General features: G+C 40.1%; 1 protein-coding gene across 2 annotated transcripts; it reads right to left on the minus strand.

The window, feature by feature from the left end:
• Nucleotides 1-1,976: 1,976 nt before the first annotated feature.
• Nucleotides 1,977-21,343, minus strand: LOC129776507 (ribosome-binding protein 1). Of its 2 annotated transcripts, XM_055782187.1 has the most exons (10): nucleotides 21,076-21,343; nucleotides 14,427-14,944; nucleotides 14,211-14,372; nucleotides 13,313-14,140; nucleotides 13,137-13,212; nucleotides 12,685-13,070; nucleotides 7,926-8,021; nucleotides 7,362-7,841; nucleotides 7,025-7,286; nucleotides 1,977-3,364 (listed from the first exon to the last, which is right to left on the minus strand). In XM_055782187.1, the coding sequence occupies exons 2-9, from the start codon at nucleotides 14,841-14,843 to the stop codon at nucleotides 7,167-7,169; spliced, it is 2,565 nt and encodes an 854-aa protein (XP_055638162.1). In that variant the 5' UTR covers nucleotides 14,844-14,944; nucleotides 21,076-21,343; the 3' UTR covers nucleotides 1,977-3,364; nucleotides 7,025-7,166. The 2 variants fall into 2 exon arrangements, with proteins under 2 accessions (XP_055638162.1, XP_055638163.1); XM_055782188.1 differs by lacking the exon at nucleotides 7,926-8,021 and having other exon boundaries at nucleotides 21,076-21,341.
• Between the last annotated feature and the right edge of the window lie 693 nt (nucleotides 21,344-22,036).

A 22,036-nucleotide genomic window follows, 5' to 3' on the forward strand; every position in this document is an offset into this window, starting at 1 on the left:
TAGTTCTCGAGTTGTTCAACACCCTCCCTCTCCTCCTCTTCAGAGAAGGGAAAGGAGTGTCAAACCACCATAAAAACATTTCTTGCCCCCTAAAACCTCCCTTTGCCAAATTTGGTTCAATTTACTTGATTAGTTCTCGAGTTATGCAGAAATCCGTGTTTCATTTCTATGATAGCCACTCTAACTGCCATACAAATAAAAACCTCCATATGTCTAATTTAGTTTCATTTGTATGGCAGCCCCCCCTAAGAGAGGGGGAGGGGTATCTAACCACCGTAGAATCATTTATTGCATCCTAAAACCTCCACACGGCAAATTTCGTTTCATTTGCTTGATGAATTCTCGAGAAATTTAGAAATTTGTGTTTCTTTTGTATTGCAGTACCCCCTTAGAGAGGGGAGAGGGGTCTCAAACTATTACGAAAACCTTCCCCGACTCCAAAAACCCCTACATATCAATGTTCATGTCGATCGGTTCAGTAGTTTCCGAGTCCATAAGAATCAGACAGACAGACATCACTCCATTTTTATTTTTATATATAGATTATATTATAATGGTAATTATTTGGGGAACAGACAGGAAATGCATCGACAAACGGTTAAGTGAGTGTCAAGACTACACGTGTTAGGTAATCAAACAACATGAAGTAGAAAATTTCATTCATTTCACTTTTGTAATTCTACCAGTGCTTACAAATATCTGTATCACATCAATCTTTTCAGCTGAATTTCCGACCACATTCGATCATTATACCATTGCATTCGGGATACCGAAAATGAACCAACGCCAAACCTCACAATCACAGCAAGCTACTCACAGTTGATTCATCCAGTTGTTCTCATTCTCTTTTTCGTTCTGTTCTGCGTTCACGGAATGTGAGCAAAATAAAATATCCCTAGTTTTGCCATTCAATGATATTAATATACCAGTTCATTCACTATCAGCATCGTTCTCGGACACTGATGAAACGGAGAAATTCGTTGAGGAAGATAACGAAGTACAGAAGGCTCATAATAGTGGCAAGAAATTAAATTGTTCAAGCATGCAAGGTTTGCGTCTCAGTTAAAATGCTTCCATTTTACACAGTGAATATGCAATTCCAATTCCACTTGTCAGAAATGCTTCAAAAGACTCCAATTCCGACGTAAAAAAATACCGTCTTGACTCAAATTTCAAACATTTGATTTTTGACTCAAATTCTGAACACACGAACATAAAATGGTGGTATCTAAGACACGACCGCAATGGGAATATTCCGAGCTTTCTTTTGCAAACGGATCAAACTGTGCTATAGAACTAGCGGATGAAATTGCCAACATTCAGCTTTGGCTGACGAAGTTTGCATTCGCTACTCGGATCTAGTCTGCAGAATGCCTCCTCGCCGTCCAAGCCTATGTAATCCTTAACTGTGAGTGTGCATGCAGATCTTGCTCTTTTGTTGCATTTCCGCTTGCGCCACCGATTTGCTTTGCCTTTTCGGAGTAACTTAAAAAATAACTGAATAAGCAAGGCACTGACTCTATGAGAAAATCACACATATATCGGGATATTGAAAATGAACAGTCACAACATTCCTGACAATTCAATAGCAATGAATAAATGTGAATGAATTGTCATGACTCGAGCTTTAAGGAAAGCTCAGATAGCACAGAATGAATTTGAATGAACACAGTTGTAAATTTGTTTGCCGTCGAATGAATGACAGCAGCATCGACAAGCAAAATAAACGCGTTACACTGATGAAAGTATATTTTCAATATTACTTAACAAGCTCAATATTTCCAAGCCCTGAATTCTACACTGCACTTGGTCATTGCAAATATAAACAAATCAGACTATATAACGCACACCAACAAACCGCCTCATTCGGGAATCCGAAAACGTTTTTTTATTACAGTCAGTTTGGGACTAACTCAGTTTCAAAAACGAAGCCGCTATAACATTTGATTGTTTCGGATTAATTAAAACACAAATACGACTTTGCGTTAGAACTCATGTATTCGTGTCATAATACCCCCTTGTGTTGGAAGAAAATAACAATATTTTGTATTCTTCATACGATTTAGGTTTTTATCAACCATAATGCTCATCAATTTATATTCCAAAAACGGAGTTCTTTTCTTACTGAGCCTTTTTTAGATTTATTCATTCTCGCACTAGCATTCGTTTGCGCGCATTTCGGTTCCTCTCAATGTAATTTTCAGTAATCTTTCTCCTAGAAGTATTATATATGTGTATATCTAGTATTTAAATTTTATACTTCTATTTTTCTTTTATTTATAAAAATAATATTTCACATGTCTTTTTAGTGACGCATTTTTTTTTAAATTCTTCAGCTCGACATTCGATAGCTGGGGTTAATTCAATCTGTCAGATAAAATATTTCTGGAAAATAAATAAGAACTGTGAACAGGCACCCTTAGGCGGAACACGGTTCTCTGATAGTATAGTCGTACAACGCACAACTAAGGTTAACGGTGACTTACAACTTAGGATTATTGTATAATGGAGTACAGTTTTGTGGTATTATAGATATTTAATTAATCTGTTCTTTTTTTATATTACAATTGTATAACCGAAAGGAATAGCATTGATTGCTTGCTTGAGATTTATGCTTCCATCTTAGTTTAGGATATTTGCTTAAATTCACTGTTTGTTGTTCTAACTCAGAAGATACATCGACGTATGGACGATAGCGACAGCCCATCTCATCATTCACTTCCGGGTTTCTAAGGGTTGGACGACGAAGCAGGAGTATATACCAAAATGACAGTCTGAGGAATACGATTAAAACAAAAATTGCTGCAGATTGGAATACACATTTTTTTATCTCACAATTGATTCATTCGAGCAGTGTTCTAATAGAGGTTGTCTAACTTCTGAGCCCAATTATCAATCTATACACAGATTGCTATCATCGCCATCTGAGGAGGGGGAGTATATTCGTCTACATTCGACTTAGTCTACCAGTTACATATCCTGCTCCGATGGAAATAAATCAAATAAAAACGCCTTTCTCTGATTGCAGATATCGTATTTTAAATAATAATAATGATAATAGTTACTCAAGAAACATATAATAGTTGTTGGCAACAGCAAAACAAAATGCAATTTGATATAATATTCTACAAATGATTACTGGATTATTCATTCTGGTACTCTTATCTGATCCTAACACATTTTTACACAATTGTTTTTCTTTTTTGTTCTCATCATTCGTTTAGTAGCTATATCCTAACCAGGAAGTGTCGCCCTTCCAGAGTACGCATTGCTCGATGGATGCCTCTCTTTCATCCGTTCGCCCGTGGTTTGCTTTGCGTTTGAAACAAACGTGAGTGGAGTGTGTGTCGTCAATGAAAAAAATCTGCGTTCAGAAAACAACAAAATACCAAATCAGATGTCTGAGAAACTTTCTCTATCGCATCGAGGACGACTGTTAGTGCTCTTCACAATAGCTTGCATATTATATAAATATAGATAGAAAAGAAAAAATGGTAGAGATGTAACACAACCAGATTAGGAAAACAATAACACGAGTGGTCTTCATTTCAGGGAAGCATGGAAAGAAGAATGCTCAAGCAATTTTTTTTAATTGCGACAAAATGTTCGCTTTCATTGATTCAGTACCTTTGTTTGACCAGTCTGAACGCAAGGGGGAAATAAACCAATGATGTGCTTCTACTCTATTGTTGTCTATGAATAGCAGGAAATTAATTAGCGAAATAATAAAATAAATATAAAAACAAAAAACAAAAAAAGTTTAAAGGTTCTCAAATGGGGATCACCAAGGGTACGAGCCTGCCCGTTGGTCCCGAATGCCACTACCTCACGCCTCCACGTAGATCATATGATGATATTTTATTTGATCGGGCGTGCACTGGAAACGAACACCTGGTTGTGGCTCCGAGATCGGGTGTCGAGAGTGACTAAGTGAGTGGGTGCGAGCGAGTCAGAGAGCGCTATAACTATGGAGGGCGAGGTGCAAGAGCGAGCCACCAGCCGGGCTCAACCCGAAGGGTTACCGCCACACGGAAGCAGCAGCCAACATCACCCACGAAACGCTACGCCTATGAGGCGTATTGCGACTGCCAGACGACAATCGTCCACGGTTGTGGGTGAAGGATCATGTGGACATCAGCCATGAATAGATTCATGAAACGCGCCGCGATCCGCGCGGACATGAGCGATCTCCCTCGAATGGAGCTCTGCACCTCAGTGATGGGGAAAATGTGTTGCAGTCTAGAACGCTGCAGATAAAGAGGGGTATATTCCAGGGCGACTCTTTCAGCCCGCTATGGGTTTGTCTGTCTTTGTCGAAAATATGCGCGATCAACACATTCGCGGTTCCCCCGCTAACCTCCAATTTTAGAGTGATCAAGTGGAACAAAACTGACCTAGAAGACCTTGAGAGGAAGATGAGAGAAGCATTCAAAGAGGCCGGAATGCACCATCCTCAACCGGCACTGGAGTGATTGACTCTACCACGCAAAGAAGGGGGACTTGGAATTGTCGATATTTTCTGCACTGTGTGTTGCTCAAGTACAACAACTGCGCGAATACTACGCGCCATTCAAAACGCGTTATATCGATCTGTCTACGCCGCTGACAGAGGATACAGCGCTCTGCACTAGGCGAAAGCGGTGTACATGATAGCCATCTAGGACAGGATAATGTCGACAAGAGACTGTGAGCGGTATGTCTGGCATTTGACGGATGTGCCATCAAACAGGAATAATATAGAATACATTATGGGAGGCTGTCTCGCTTTGACCAATGCAGTCTACACCGAGCACCTCAACAAAGGGGCCTGCATTGCCCATAGACAACTGGCGTTCCAATGTGGTCTATTGGAAAACAACGTACCCCACTACCGGTACTCGCCTGCACTTGCCCTGGAAAACGACCGTTTTTAAGCTGTACTGGGATCGCACTGTTCTGACGGACCTCTCGATCCATCACAACCGTCCAGATATTATGGAGTATGACAAGGGCGACCGACAAGTCACTATCATCGATGTCACTATACCACTGAACCAAAATCTGGAAGAGACCCACGGTCGCAAAATTTTCGATAACCAACCATTGGCCGTAGAACTCAAAGAATTGTGAGGGCTAAGCAGTGTTTGGATTTCGATCAAAATCGAATGATACACAATGTGTCATGCAAGTAAACTCTCACGAACATATAACCAAATATGAGAGGATCATTCAGATACTTGTATGAATGTCAGTAATCACTTGTGTAATATTTAGTGATTAAACTAAGAGAGGAACGAAGACTGTTGATTGCATATCCGATCTGTATCAAACATCGCATACCATTTTCGAAGCCTGCATACAAGTTTGAACAGCATATATCGACCCATTTTACTATAGCGAAACCCACTGCACAGAAAAGTGCAAAGCAATAAATGATACAAGAAAAATTACGTCATCATTCAGTCACCATTTGCGGAGAGCAGCTAATGGGAAAAGAGATAAAACGCGAGAGTTTTTGCTTCTCACTGGAGCGGTGTTGCTAGTAAAACTATGCGGTCTATATGAATATACATATTTCAAGGGATAGCGGCGTTAAAAATGGAAAATATAATCTGACTACCCTTCCCTTAGCCTCTATCTAGCTAAATAATCATATAGTTTGCACTCTCTGAGACTTAAAAATCAGGATCTGCTACATTAGCTGAATATGAATCTTTCGCTTTGCGTGGTCCGTATGATCCTGCTGTTTCATGATGCATGGAGAGGTCGATATGCATATGTTAGAGGCAAAGAAGAAAATAAGCTTTCTGACCAAAAGCGTATATGATAGCTTTGCTTGCATGCTGGTGTGCAATAAAGTGCGAACCGATGCAGAGTTGTCTCGTTCTCTTTTGTGTTGTGATTTGCAACACATAACAACAAAAGAATACCGCTGGGGGAAATGTTTCCTGAAAGATCATATTTGAACGAACGAAAGCGATTTTTTCAATGAGTGGATCATTTGGCAAACACTGGGGATAAGGGAGATCACAAGAATTATTCCAGTCGTTCTCTCTGGAACTGGAACCAGGGCTTGAACAGTTTTGAAACTAAAATATGAAAACGTTTTCACTTTACGATTGAAACTGCCCTATTCATTGTCATTTGAATGGGCTTTATGTCATTTTCAGTTTCACATAAGAAAGGACGATCACTGCCTTCAATTGTAAGTTTCGTTCGATTTCATTTCTCCTAACTGAATTTTCCCGGACCGTTTTTCAAAAAAAAAAAAAAATAAGCATATGAGGGCATATTAGTCTTACAATCAGCGCCGACAACTGATTACGCCTGCTAGCATACTGCACATTCTTTCACGTCGTCATTTTCATCAGTTTCAGTGGTACGGTTCGAGCTCCAACGAAATTTTCCTTCGAAATAAGACACTTTAATTTGATATAAGAACCTTTCAGTTTCATTTGACGATTCGATAACTTCGCTTCAGTGTGAAAAATGAAGGAAATGAATGTGAAATGAAACGAGAGTGTATGATGGTGAAATGATATTTTCTCTATTGAGCATGGAGAGAGAGAGTAGCGCTATTTTAAACCTACAGGATTTTGCTGCCTGAATTTGAAAGGCGATAGGCTCAAAATAGAGTAACGATGTGTCAATTGCAGTGAAATTGTAAGGCCCTGACAGTAACTATCCCGAAGCCAAGTCCGCCTTGTCAAGAAGTGGGATAAGTCTCCCAATAAACGGTAGATCCGTAACTGTTATTTCCAACACCATTTCCAACAGTAGTGTCGTGCGATTTTTTTCAATATTAAATATATTTTTTCAATACTAAATATATATTATATCTTCGACATTTTTATATAAAGTTAAGTTTCCGCTCTTCTTCAAAAGATGGCTCCAGCGGTAAGTGAATCAAACCGGGGCACGGGAAAACAGAACCGCTTTGACACATTAGTAATTTTGTTTCGCGTCAAAAACGTCAAATACAGTTTTTAGTATAGTTTGTAAAAATAAAACTCCAATGAAACAAAAAAATATATCAGAAGCTTACCTCCAGACACCGATGACTGACGATATTTCTCATACACTATGTGCTATCATCTCTCGATCGTCCTTTGTTCTTCTCTCGTTCCGGTCCGCAAGATAGACCAGTTGTTGTTATTACTAGCGTTAGGTTGTTATTGCTGCGTGTACTACTGGAGCGCACCGGCGGATTTGAGCAGATTTAGTTCTTTGTCTTTCGCTTGCACCACCGAACGCCAGTGAACATCCTGTTCAATCACTTTCGATTCAAGATTTTTCAGCATAATTTCCTAGTGAAAATAAACATACACATGCATCAGAAAACGCTTGCCCCTGCATACTTTGAATTACGATGTTTTACTTACGGTGTCGGCTATAATTGTCTTATATTGATCGACAGTCTTCTGCAGCTGCTCGTTCCTCAGCACCAACACCTGCTGATCCTCGTAGGAATCTAGTTCGGGGGCACCATTCTTACTACTGCTGTTGCTGCCCTCGTCATTGTTTGGATGCGAATTGCTATTACTGTTAGCACTATTACTACTCTTACTGGTACTGCTAATGCTGCTGTTGTTGAGGTGTGTCACCTCGGCGCTTTTACTGCTGTTGCTATTGGAAATTCGAACACTTTCCTGCTGCTCCCGAATGCAGATGACAGTGGACTCGAGCCAACTGTGGAAGTTGGTTGCGTCTAGTGGCAGTGCAGAGACAATCTCCGCTGGAAGCAGTTTGATCAGTAGATCCTTGGTCCGGGTCTGTTCCTCCAGGATCACTTTGTCGATGTCTACAGTGGGTGGTGCTGGTTCGATGATATGGTTGGCGACTTTGCTGGCAGCCTCCAACTCCTACGAGCAATCGAACGGAGAAAAAAAACACCATTTAGATCCTTGATCGCATGAACATAAATTACAAGTGCACTTGAAACTTACAACTTTACTACTATGGTTTGGGTTAGTGCTACCGTTGGTGTTATTTTCGGCATCTCGCAACGCGTCTATCAACTTCCAGTTCTTCACGCGTAAATCCTAACTCGGCCCAACCAGCAGAAAAACGGGTTAATTGGAACACGAATAGTTTCGGTTCCAAAGAGCAGCGGCAGTATATTTTTGTTGTGTTTTAGGGAAGCGGAAATGATGATGGATTGTTGAAGGTTGGAAGGTGAAGCGGAAATAAAGAAAAATGTAAAAATTATCTAATAAACATATGTTCAATAATGTTTGAATAGATTATTTGGGCTGTTGCTAAGAAATCGTACATCCAAGATATAGATGAATATGATGAAATATATCTATCAAGACGAATTGCGCATATTCCGTGGAAGCTGGCCAGTATCTTTATATATAAAAGAGAGTTTTTCCCACGTACGTATAATTCATCATCACGGAAGAACGGCTGATCAGATCCACGTCGTCCATATATTTTGTGAGTTTGTCTTGACCCAAATTAGAATGATAGAGTACTTTGGAAAATATTTGAGATGATTGGAAAAAATTACTATGCAGATTTATATATAGAAAAGAGAGTTTTTCCCACGTACGTATAACTCATCATCACGGGAGAACGGCTGATCAGATCTACGTCGTCCATATATTTTTCGTGCGATAACATACAAACTCTCTTGAAGTATATTCGTTGTTTTTACCAACCAGAATATTCTCTAGATATACATTATATGGCAGAACAACGTTTGCCGGGTCAGCTAGTAGTACATAAAATATAGGACAATTTCACGCGACTGCTTTGATTGAAAGTTCATACAGCTGATTAGTTTAAAATTAGAAGCCGGTCTAGAGGCGAAAAAACTTCGTAGATTAAAGCATCTATAAATAAAAGCCCAATGAAGCCTCTATAATAGAAACATCCCATGGAATGATATAGAAAATATAGGAAATGTGGCTAAATCCTATAAATCCGGAACATCAATCCAGCTGCTGGTGATCCTGTACCCGATCGATAGAATGTAGCTTCCCCACTGGTAGGATGAAGTGAATTGTGAACTGACCGTCGCTAAAGGTGATCTATTGCGACCGAAGCATGCGTATTGCAGTGGTCGGTTCTAAGTCGGGACAGGATTCGCTGCTCCCTCATTGCCTTCATGACATCGAACCTAGTTGTAGAGCATTTAATTGTTCGGAGGAACAGCCTCGCCTCGGCGATCCATTTTCCCGCCCAAAAAGTGTGGAACGTGTTCGTAATCCATAATTTGAGGTCGTCAAGCGACACTTCACACGTTAGAAGCTGTCCAAAGGGACCGATTCCGGCGAAGCGATCGGCCGCTTCATTGCCGGCTATGCCATTAAGTCCGACGACCCACATGAGAACGGTATCCGGCAACAAATATTTTCTAGTGACTTGTACCCATGTACCCATCTTGGATCCGGTTGCACTGATTACATCGATAGCCAAGTCTTGGTCGACGAAATCGTGTAGCTTGAAACATTCCGGCTGATTTGGCTGAGAACACCCGACAGATGTCGGCGAATTTTTTTGCTGGAGATCATACAACCATTGTGGTCACTTATCCCGAAACCAACTTCTTGCATATATTTGGAACAGTTGATGGTAGCAGGCCAGTGATAATCCACAGTGCATTATTATAAATCGGTGATAGAGTTTTTAAGAAAATTATCTCTGGCCAGGCACGACAATTCGAGACCATAGGTGAAGCGGCTTTTGACGATGGCTTTGACGATGGTTTTAAAAAGTTTAATCGAATGCAACAGCTCTTCTTCACCTTCCCCGAAATGGTGCTGAAAAATCAGATTAAAGTTAACCACCACTCCCAGAGCTCTCAACTTATTTTCAGTCAAGCAAGTTGTGAGCCGTCGGTTCGCCATTCTCTTCAGGGCCTTTGATGTACAGGAGGTCTACGATGTTGGACGGTACCTTTTAACGGAGCAGCTGTTCTGTCCGATTTTGGAGATGGGTATCACAATACTATGTTTCCATTCTGCTGGAAGTCCTGCTTCTACAAGAGGTCATTAAAGATGCCGAGAAGAGTGATATGACCTGACAGGAGTAACTGTTTGATCATCTGATAATCGATGCAATCAGAACTAGCTGATTCCCCTTTGGTGGATAGCAGCGCGACGGTGAGTTCTTCGATAGAGAAGTTTTGTTTAACGATTTTCCAACCCGGTCGTTCGGAACCACGAATCGATTGACTGCGTTCGTGTCCGCTTTTTCTCGACGGATGAACTCAGAATTGTATTCAGAAATTCTGTGTCGACGGGATCGTTGTAGGTCGTGTCATTCGCTTGCAGGATAGGATTATGGATTCCAGGAAACCAATCCAATTGTCCACCTTCGCCTTCATGATCATTCCGTCTCATACTTATGTGCAACGCTCGACATTTGTTCATGGCAGTTTCCTTCCCCAAGCCATCGATCGGTATTCGCTCAGCCGCGCGCAGGAACTTCCTCCGCTTCCGAATCTCTCTTTTGATGCCCTCGGATCACTAGTGCAGTCTCTTACCTGGATGATTTTGGTTTTTTGAATCGTAGATTCTTCCGCTTCCATGATCATCTCGTCAAATTTTGCAATGGTAGTCGAGATGACTCTGGCAATCAAGAAGTCGGAGAATATTTTGTAGGCTGCCCAGTCAGCTTCGTCCATTTCGGTCTGTGAGTGATTTGCGGCGGCGGAGCGTTGAGTGCCATGGAGATCGGATAACGATCACGGCCATGTAGCTCGTCGGCCTCAGTCTACCCACCAATTTTAAACTGGCTGCCGGAACATCGTTGGCTGTCTTGCTGCGAACAAGGTATCCGTGTCGTCGTTAAGGACCGAGAGCTCCAGCACCTCCAAGAGATCGGCGATGATATTCCCCCTAAGGTCTGGCGTTTGCATTCCCCAGTTGCGTTGGTGAGCGTTGAAGACCCCCAGAATGATTTTGGGGCTTTTCAAGCCTTCTAGCGCCTCAAGTAGTTTCTGTCTTAATTCTAGGATTCTGCCATACGACGAGTAGATACAGATGATGGTTACCAGAATAGGGGCCTCGATTTCAACTGCTATTATCGGTAGGTCGGAACCAATCTGTTTCCACAAAAGTGAAATGTTCCTCTTGACACCCAAAGCAACGGAGTGTTAAAGAACGGGGCCAGAGAAATTTACATTCCAGGATTTTTCGTTGGTATTACTCGATTTACTTCTTGGATCGCAATGATCAACGGACACAGATCTCGGTTATCATACCTGGTCCATTGATGTTCCACTACATGACAAATTTTCTGGTTTTGTTGATGGGCTGACCTCGTTAGGCCAGTTGGTTAGAAATGTTGCGCTACCGGCTACGAAGATTTTCGGTGGAACTCCGCCGACGACCACAGGATGAGAGAGGGTTGGCCATCCAGAGGCAGCAGAGGAGACATGTTGGAATTGGCTTGGAACTCGGAATGTCCAGCCATAGCTGGTGCAAAATCTCCTAGTCTGCGTCTTCATGCGTTATAGTGATGTGATCAGGAGTGACTTTAGCGGCAAGATGATCGGATCTTATACGAATACGACGTAGATGTCATTGCGCTTCCGGTTTTCCAAAACTCTCGTGCAACGGAAGCTAATCTTCCCCGACACCCGAGGATTATCCGCCAGTAAGGGTGGGAATGTATCGTCCGCACTAACGGGTCCCGGCAAGCAGGGCATTCGGTTGACGTCAGATCACGATGAGTGATGCCGGGGGGGCTCAAATATCACTATCACTACTGATCAGTTAAGTTCTGGCTGGTGACGGGTGGAGTGAAATTGATCGAGTAATTTTTGTGTTTGGCGATCCTTGCCATTAGTCAACAGATGGTGTGAAGAGCCTGATCGCGAATTGGGCCGAGTAGTATCTGGAGACAAGAAAAGCTGCTTGCATACTGTCATCAATCTCTGATGGAAACAATTTGTCGCAATTGATTACAGCCGGTCAAACATTCATCAGATTATTCCTCTTCAGGAACATAGTAAATCGATTCAAAGGAAGGCTGGGCTGGGCGTGCTGAAGGACGCAAAAATACGTCAAAAACGGAGATGAAGAGCCGAAGGAAATGTGGCTAAATCCTATGCCGCATCGGGTAGAGAGTTAGAATCAGGCTGACAAAACGGTGAAAACAGTAACAAATCAACAAGTCATAACCCAACGGCAACAGGCTGATCAAGAAGAATAAGGAAATTGTTATACCAAAGAAAGACGTTACTGTTACCAACAAGGATCGGATGGAAACAAATGGCATAGAACTAGCTATTAAAAATCTCCAAGAAAACCTGTAACCGACGAAATAAATTCCATTGCACATTTCAAGTTAACGCCCGCTGGGTACGGTCAGTGGATCCCGGGGCTCTGACAACCCTATCCCAACCAACACAAATTGAGCGTGAGCAGCATAAAGCAGGGCTCACGCTCAGGGCATTTGATATCGTTGGATAGTTTCCTTTGGCAAGCGATATTTGGATACCCATCCGGAAGCTTTCTTGGCGATTTGCAATTAAAATCACTGCTGCAGGATCGCGCGGAGCACTTCATTTTTAATTCCAGGTTATGATTTCAATGCTCATGATTTTCTATGCTGGCTACAAAAAAAAAATGCCCGCTTAGGAACACCCTGGTGAATCCGAACACTAACTCGACTCATTCAAAACCAAACGCTTTAAAGTTGTAAGTGTCAAGACGGAATGATATAGAAAATATAAACATCATTAACTCTTACATTGTTTTTAGTCCTCTGCTCTTCGATCTGCTTCTGGAGGTTCTCTTCACGCAAACGTGCTTCATTCATCTGCTGGTCGTGCTCGGCTAGCTTCGTTTTGCAGTCCGACAGTTCACCGCGGCACACGGAGAGTTCCGTTTTGCTCGAGTCTAAGGCATTTTGGAGATTGCGGATTTCGACCTTACTGCTCTCCTCGTTCTGATTGCTTACGGCGGCAGCAGCGGCCACTGCGGCAACGGCTTGCTTCTGCTTAGCCTGCAGCTCAACAAGTTGGGCTTTGAGCTGTTCCAACTCGTAATCCTGCTGTTGGCAGGTTTTAGCGAGCTCATCCTTCTGGCCAGTCACAACACGCAACTGCTGGAGTTCATTTTCGTAGGCTGCTACATCTGCAATGCCAAACACAATCGATTCGAAACAGCCCAAAATAGTTACTATCAGTGGGAAAAGCTTACCATGCGTACGCTGTTGGATAATTTCATCCTTATTGTGTAGCAATATTTCGTATTCAGTCTTTTTCTTGAGCATTTCCTAGAGGGGAAAAAACATACAAAATTAAAGTTAGTCTTATCTTATCAGCCTTTTGCGAGTTCTTTCACAATCACTTTCTTCATTATGCAACAATACGAACCTCTTCAATTTGTATTTTTTCATTTAGTAGTTGATTCTTGTTCAACAGCTCGTGCTGGAGCAACTGTAAGTTGTCATTCAATTGAGCCACTGTGGCAGCACTCTCCTGGGCAGCAGCATGTTTCTCGGACAACTGAACATATTTCGCCTGCAGTTGTTGGTATTGATGAGAAACCGTCTGCTTTTCGGCAGTGAGCTTGTCCGAAACATGTTGTATTTGTTGGGTTAGATTTTGAATTTCCAGCCTTTTAGCATTCATCTCTTCGTTGAAGTTCTTGGCAGCGGAACTGTTGTGAGATTTTTCATTGTTCAACTCCTGGCGTAACTCCTTTAGCTTAGCATGCAACCCAGCAGCACCGGTCTGTTCTTCTTGCAGTTGATTTTCCTTCTCCTGCAGCTGTTTCTTCAGCTTCTGGAGTGGATCTGACGGATCATTCCACTCGGAGGGGTCCTTAGTCAGTGTGTCCTGTTGTTTGTTCAGCAAGAAATCAATCAAAATCTGAATATCGTTACGAGGAAGATCAGCTTTTCCGAGGATGTTAACGAACGATTGGACGTTAGCCGCGTCTTGTACTTCGGCAGCTAGCTGCTGGGTGAGGAGCTCATTTTTCTTCTTCTTGCTAGACTTTTCCTTATTGACAACACTCGCGGTAATTTTCGCTTCAGTTGGTACAGCGATAGTAGCAGCAGTCACGACAGCAGGAGCAGCCGTTGGGGTGATAGCAATCTCTTCCACGCCACTGTTCTTTGGTGATGTTTTGTGGTGTTCCTTATTCTTGTGCTTACGTTGCTCCTTAGGTTGAGATTTGACTTTCGTATCCTCCTCTTTCTGAAACGAAAATAAGCCAATGTCTATTTTCCAAACCCACAATATAGAGAAAACAAATCTTTATACATACTTGCTGACGGGCTATCTCAAGAGCATCTTTCGGTTGAATCTCCTCGAAATGATTCATCTCGACGGCCACATCTTGCTTCACCAGAACAGGCTCAGCCTTGTTGAGTAAAATTCCACCCTTCTGCTTGTTCTTTTTTCCTTGGTTGGTTTTGTTCTCTTTTTTCTGCAATAATAACATAATGGCGTGACAAAATATTATTGGTTTGACGAAGGTTACCTTTCCCTGGCCGTCATTCAATGAAAACGCTTCGGTTTCGACAAAATCGGATACAGCAGTAGTCTTCTTCAAGGCGTATGTCAGCGGATTAATTTCTTCTTCCATCTGACTTTCGGATGAATTTGAATCGCTCTCCACTTCGGCCGAATCCTGGTCTGAGTCTTTCACAACCGCGGACGCTTTCTGCTTGGGGTGCTGCGGTTTTTTGTTGACCTTCTTAACCTTCTTGTTTGTATTATCCTTGGAAGCCGCCTTTGTGCTACCGGCGGCACCCAAGATCTTCTCGCGCATTTCTTGCTTCTCCTTCACCATCTCCTCGAACGACTTTCCCGACAGTGGTTTTAGCAGGAAGAAATGGAGTCCCAACAGCGACACCAATGTACCAACAAGGATTACAACGAAGATGGACAGATCCATATTTGCATGGTTTGTTTACGACACGGACAGGAACAGGTGACGATTTCTAGTTACAATGCAACACACGCGCACGAAAGGATATCCCTCTCAGCTAATTGTCACTGGAATGGAACAGAAGAAAAAGAAAAGTGAATTGATGAATCTTTACCAGGGTATAATTATATAAGACAGATAAGAAAATAACGACTGCAATATCCAAAATTAATCAATTGAGCGCTACCGAAATTTTTCGCACGTTCGACGACAATAACGTTGCTCAGTGTTTAATAATTGAATTTCTATACATACTTCATTGCAGTGCCAACAGTAGTGTCGGAGCTCAGGGGTGAACGTGTGCGTGAGAATGATGCAATTGGCCAAAAACATTCAATGGATTGTTAACCGAACGCAATGCACTAGGAGCAATCTTTTTACTTCTGCTTCCGCGTTCTTGTTGGTGACCTTTCTTGTGTTGTTTCAGTATGGTGTATTTTGTCATACACTTGAATTTCGAACGCGTTCGGTTGAGATCATCGTCGTGGGCATTTTATGACACATCGGGAACGGGTGTTTTGAAAACTATGCAGTATTGATACTACCGATAGGATCACTAATATTTCCCAATTCTCAAGTGATATGAGCTCGAAAATATTTGGACAGTTGCACCAGAGTCAACAGCGTTTATAGCCTTCGAAAGATCAAATTGATTAGAGATGGCGGAATTCTATCAGTATAGGTAAATTGACCGGCATCTATTGAATTAGAAGTCGCGTTAAGTGTGTGCAGCTGGATCATTTCCTGCAAAAATGACCGGAATGTTAAATCGACTGAAACCCCCAAACTAATACGAGGTAAAGCTATAAGATTCAATAAAATAATAAGTCGACGATATCACCCGCATTTAGGAACTCAGTTTGTTTGAAAAAGAATATCACGCATTATTACTGTGTCATACATGCTATCGATACTTTGTGTTCATTTGATTGATTGTTAACAAACACTTAGGCTTCTTGGAGACATTTAAATTTATAAAATTTTCGTCGAAATAGGGTCGACTATTGAAATAAAGACGAATAAAACCGAACGAATAAATATTTCAAGAAATATTTTTCACAATCTTCAATTTTCCGCGAAAAAAAGGAAAAATTGAACATTGGTAAAAACTGCATTTTTTTCGTTGTCCTGTAGGAAATTCAATCGAACGGTGTTTTTGTCTACATCACATTGCATGTTCTTTTATCAAAATAATACTGTAGAAAAGTCTAAATTTTTTTTTGTGTTTTACAGTAGAACCCAGATTATCCGCGAAATAGCCTGGCAAAGTTACCGGGCATAATGAAAATTGCGGATAACGCTATAAAGAACTAAAAATGCAAACTCTATGCCAACGAGGTATTAAAATCGACCCCTATTAATTTCCCCAAATTCATATTTGAAACTTTCAAGATATTTTACGTGAACCAATTTGTTATAAGAAAGACTAATATTTTCTGGGTGTCGACTCAAAATCCAAAAAAAAACCCGATATTCCCTGATTTTCCACTAATATTTCAGAAAAATTCCAGATGAATTCTCTACTAGTACTTTAGCTGTAGTTACTAAACATTTAGTTAACTTAAACAGTGAAATTTAAGAACGTCTGTCGATACGAATTGTTTAGGATTTTTAATTGAGTTAAACGACGACTGAAAAGTGTCGTAAATGATTTAAAAGAATCAGTTAGAGATATGGAAATAATCTTGAAAGAGTCTCATAGGTTTGTACAGAATGAGTCATTTTTATTTTGATGCGGCTCAATTTATTGAAACTGTTATGATTTTAACGAAATGCTTCATCTTGCAATCTATTTCTTCGTTCCACCCCTTCAGAGATTTCGCCTCTACTTCCCTTAGCCTTTTCATTAACTTTGATTCATGTGACGCAAAATCTTCTTTTTTATTATTTTACTTGTTTTCTAGACAAAGAGAATGAAAATTTCTAATTAGTCGAATTAATTAGCTCAACGTTTTTATTGATGCTATCCTTCCAAAGCTAAGTAATTCCCTGGACTTCTCCAAAAGCTGCAAGTTGATCTTTGGTGCTTGAAAACGTCCCAAGACCATTGACGTCGTGTAACGATTTACCATCTCCTTCTGTTTCATCCCAAAATCTTACATTGAAATCTATCTGCATCCTCTTTGTAGACTTGTTCAAAGACTCGTCGAAACTAGGATTGGGCGATCTTTAGAAAAAGATCGATCTTGATGAATCGATTTTCTCAACGACGCAGGGATCGATTCACTGATTAAATCGGTACCAAAGAATCGATCTTTGCTGAATCGATTTTTTGAAAAATCGAATGCTTTTTTCCAAATTATTTACTTTTTTTTTTATTAATTCGTTTATTTTTACAGGCTCAGTTACTTAAGTTTAAAGGAGCCGAATTCTTAAATATAATTTAAAACTATATATATAAACAATTTTTCTTACATCTATGGTTAGTAAGGTGGAAAACCGATTACTCGCGGTGTACTCGAGTTTAGGAGGGTGACATATTTTTAGGAGAAGGATGAGATATAAGGAAATTGTAACAATGTTGATGAACACTCATTTCTTAAATCTATTCGTATATCTATAGTGTATTTACATTTCAACTTATTCTAATATTTATAGCAAGGGGACGAATTACCCGCGAGGGAGGGAAAGGAGTGTATAAGGATGTAGGGACAATCACACACGAAGATTTATAGCTTTAAGGAAAACATATATATGGGACATGTAATCAAGGTCTAACCGAGCCAACACATCTCTCACCGGCACATTGGGCTGTCTTCCTCGGGCCCGAAGTGAGTTTTCTAAATTCGATCTGGCGGCCAGATACACCTCGCACGACCAAACAATGTGCTCGATGTCGTGATAACCTTGGCCACAAACGCAGAGATTGCTGCTGGCAAGATTGAAACGGAAGAGTAGTGCATCTAACGAACAGTGATTGGACATGAGTCGGGAGAAGGTGCGAATAAAGTCCCGACTCAAGTCCAGACTTTTGAACCACGGTTTGAGGCTAACCTTAGGGATAATCGAGTGAAACCACCGGCCCAATTCATCTTCATTCCACTTGCGTTGCCAGTTAGCGATGGTATTTTTGCGGACTAAAGAATAAAATTCATTGAAGGCGATTTGACGCTGATAAATGTCGCCTTCAATTGCACCTACCTTTGCCAATGAGTCAGCCCTCTCATTACCCGGAATTGAGCAATGTGAGGGGACCCAGACAAAGGTAATGACATAACAGCGTCTGGATAAAGCACTCAAAATTTCTCGTATTCTCTCAAGGAAGTACGGCGAGTGCTTTTCCGGCCTCATTGAACGGATAGCTTCGACAGAGCTAAGACTGTCCGTTACAATGTAATAGTGTTCAACAGGTCGTGAGGCGACGCTGTCCAGCGCCCAGTATATCGCTGCCAATTCAGCAATATATACCGAGCAAGGATTCTGAAATTATTTACTTGTTTTATATAAGTATTATATTTTCTTTAAACGTGAAATGAACAATTCACATTTCTATTCAAACACCAGAGGCATTTCAGTTTGATTCTCAGAATGAAGGTCACAAAAAAAAACTTGAAAGCCCAAAAAAAATTATTTTCCATGCATTCATTCTGAACCGTCATGGAATCATTTAATTAAATGAATTACTTGAAAATTATTATAAGAAATTCAACAACTGATATTCATCTCCGCAGACAATAATCCATTTAGCATTTAGTCGAAAGTAATCTTGCACCGTCTCAATTCTAGAAAAGAGCGCTTCTGCTGGATCTGATGTCAACCATTCTATCTGGTCACAATTTTCACTGTCAGCATTGTGAATTTAATGGTGTAAATATAACTTGTGAACACTTGTATTCTAATGACCAAACTTTCAAAAGTGCTTCTCCTAAATTTACGACCAGTGATTTGACAACCTTGAAAGATGTGAAATTGTTTCCTACAATCAAAAAGATAGGAAAGATGGCATAGAAAAGATCGATTTTCGCGACGTTTTTCGATCCAAAAAATTGGAAATCGGGGAGGAAAAGATCGATCGCAAAATATCGATCCAAGTTCGCCCAATCCTATTCACTGTCACTAATTTGACATCCTCAAAAGCTATCCAAATGTTTAAATTGTTTTTAAAATTTGTCAGGTAGTGAGATTAAAATCGATGTACATTGAACAAAAAACTCTAAGATCGAAATAATCGAAGGAAAAAGATCGATCTTAATGATTTTTTAGGGTACAATGAATCGATAAAAAAAACCGGAAATCGAAATGGAAGAGATCGATCTTCTGAAAATCGATCCAAGATCGCCCAATCCTAGTGGAAACCAACGACATATATAGTACGACATTAAAAGTATAAAAATTAACAAAAGTAATAGTATAAAAATTAACAATAGTGATAGTTTAAAAATTAACAATAGTAATAGTATAGAAATTGACAATACTAATAGTATAAATGTTAACTTCCTGATTACTGCAATAATAGTTACTGCATTTTCGTTGAAACTTGAGAAATCATCCGCTAATTTGATTCAAGGTACCACAATGGGTTGGTTGAAGGTCACCAGGTTCAGTCATCACACCGAATTTTTGAATTTTTTATCTTTTACTTGTGATTTCAATGTTTTTGTTATCTTAATTAATCACCTTCTTAAGCATTTGTAAGTAATTTGTATCAATAATTATTGATAACACTTAATATTTACTGAATTTTTGTATGCATAAGAAAAAAAAGATAGATAGATAGGTAGAACTTTTAATCAAGTTCGGCTATAAAAATCTGCGATAACATTTCATTCTGGAAAATAGGTCTCTTGCACAAAATAGTTTTAGAATTTTTTATGTAGACTATAAGCAAGATGGCTCACATATGAATAATAATTAATAAATAATAATGGAATGAGGAAACTCATCCCATTTTCACCACACTTGAAGAGATAATAATTAAACCGCGGATCACAACAGTTGTGGATCATTGGGTGATATTTTTTCAAAATGTACCATCTGCGAAATCGAAACTGTATCATTCCTCAACTATTGAAAGCAACATCAGGTTTGGAAGTAATAAACAACCGTTATCTATAATTTACCTATCTCTCAACATCTCAACATCTCAGATGAGGTCTATTATTTCAATTGCAAAATTCATTTGCCGATGCCTAATGTTTAAAACCATTCACCTGATTACAGGATTGTTCAAAATTTTTGCACTAAGTTGTTGGCCCAACCAAATGGTAGTGGGCATCCATTTTTTTCTGCATTTTTGTTCTACAGAATGTAAGCAAGTTAGGGTACTGTTGAAATATGATTTATTACTAAACAATATAGAAATGCACAAAAACCAACGAAATCAATATTTTTCCAAACCATATATTGATAATACGAGATGTAATTATCCTATTGAAAAGCAATATAGACATCTTCAACGATTTTATCAGCACATTTCAGCAAAAAGGAAGATCCGAAGGCATGATGGATATGAAGAAAATTCCAGCATCCACATCTAGCAAAACCATTTTGAAGTGATTTTAAATTACCATGAATCACGGAAATCGACCACTTTTTCAAAACATTTTTCAACGCGAATCGTGATCACCGCTATAGCCCATAACCGGACGGGATCGCGTGTACAAAGAAAAAACCGATGATGACGACGACGGTTCTCTTCTCTGCTTTTCTCATTCCACCATTCACACTCATTCTAATTCCCTAGCTAGCTAGCTGACTAGCTTTAGCGATGTGCGGCTATGAGTCGAGTGTATGAGAGTTCATTCGCTTCTCCCCGCTTCTTCCGCCGGCATACCCACATCCTAATTAGCTACAACCCGGCCGCTTACTAGTTTAGTCGCTCTGCGACCAAAAAACTGCTTTTCCGTATCCGTTCCACTGATTAGCTTAAATAGCGCAGGACAAATCGTGTAATAATCAACCTCAAATTAAATACGTCCAGTTTTTCGAGCAATTTATCGTGCTTACTCATACAACGGGTAACAGAGAAAGGCAAAAATTCATGTACGGCCGCCATCATGCTTCACAATTTCCAACTCGCTGTCTCTCCAGGACAGAAGTTTCTGAGATCTGTCGTCATGAGAAATTACAAGACACGATAACTAAACATAAACTAACTTAACTAATTCACTCTTCTAATCGTTTTCTTTCCTGCATCACACCTAACATTGAATTAGTAGTAATTAAAAAAAACACAGGTTCAGAAGAAACAGACACTTACATTTTCCAATAGTCTCGTTCACGCCGTCTTTCGGCACCGCGGATGACGATGATGATGAGTAAAGCTGGACAAAGCTATCTCGAGGTTTTGCTGAATCCTACTGAGTTGGAAGAAACTCTTCCACGTCCACAGAAAAAAAACCACCGGCTATGCGGGAATACAACTTCTATTCCACCGCAGAGGCGACCACCAATGAACACACAAAAACGTCGGGAACGGATGCAATGATCGAACAGCGAGTGACAAAATTACACTTTTCTTCGCACACGTAAGTTGACCACGTAGGAGCGTAAACACATACAGTAGCAGAAAAGAGAAGATATGATGTTAAGACCGTACACACACAATGATTCCAGTAGATGAATTCTGCTTCACCGCTATCTCTGTCCTGCTTTCTCCTGTACGATCTGTATATATGTATATTTTTGTTTGCCCGGATTAAAAAGTAGCATAGATTTCTTTACACTTTATAAAAACTTTAGTGCAACATTGATCGGAAAGCAAGGTTTGTTCCGAAACAGGCATCAAATTATGGTATTGTGTGAGAATTGTAATGGATTCTCAGGTGAAATAAACATATTTTATGGCGGGTTTACATTAGGGAGATCTATAGCTATAGATGGATTTATTCACGTGAAAATAGATGTAAACGGGTGAGAATAAATATGATACACTTATTCGAGGTATATATAACTTGAATAAATTCAGCATATGTAAACGCTTGTGAATTTCTCACTGGTGAGAAATCACTAAAGTTGTATGCAGTTCTACTTCAGGTGAATAAATTCACCGAAAATATGAATATATTCATTATAGAAGTTCACGCCAGTGTAAACGGTTGATGCGATTTCTATAAATCTCATCATATTTCTTCACATGAATATATCACTAGTCTAAACCCACCCATAGAATGGAAAAAAAATAATTAAACTCAATATTTTCAAATTAACTAATCCGTATG

This window comes from Toxorhynchites rutilus, chromosome 3 (genome assembly GCF_029784135.1).
Source record: "Toxorhynchites rutilus septentrionalis strain SRP chromosome 3, ASM2978413v1, whole genome shotgun sequence".
Classification (NCBI taxonomy): domain Eukaryota; kingdom Metazoa; phylum Arthropoda; class Insecta; order Diptera; family Culicidae; genus Toxorhynchites; species Toxorhynchites rutilus.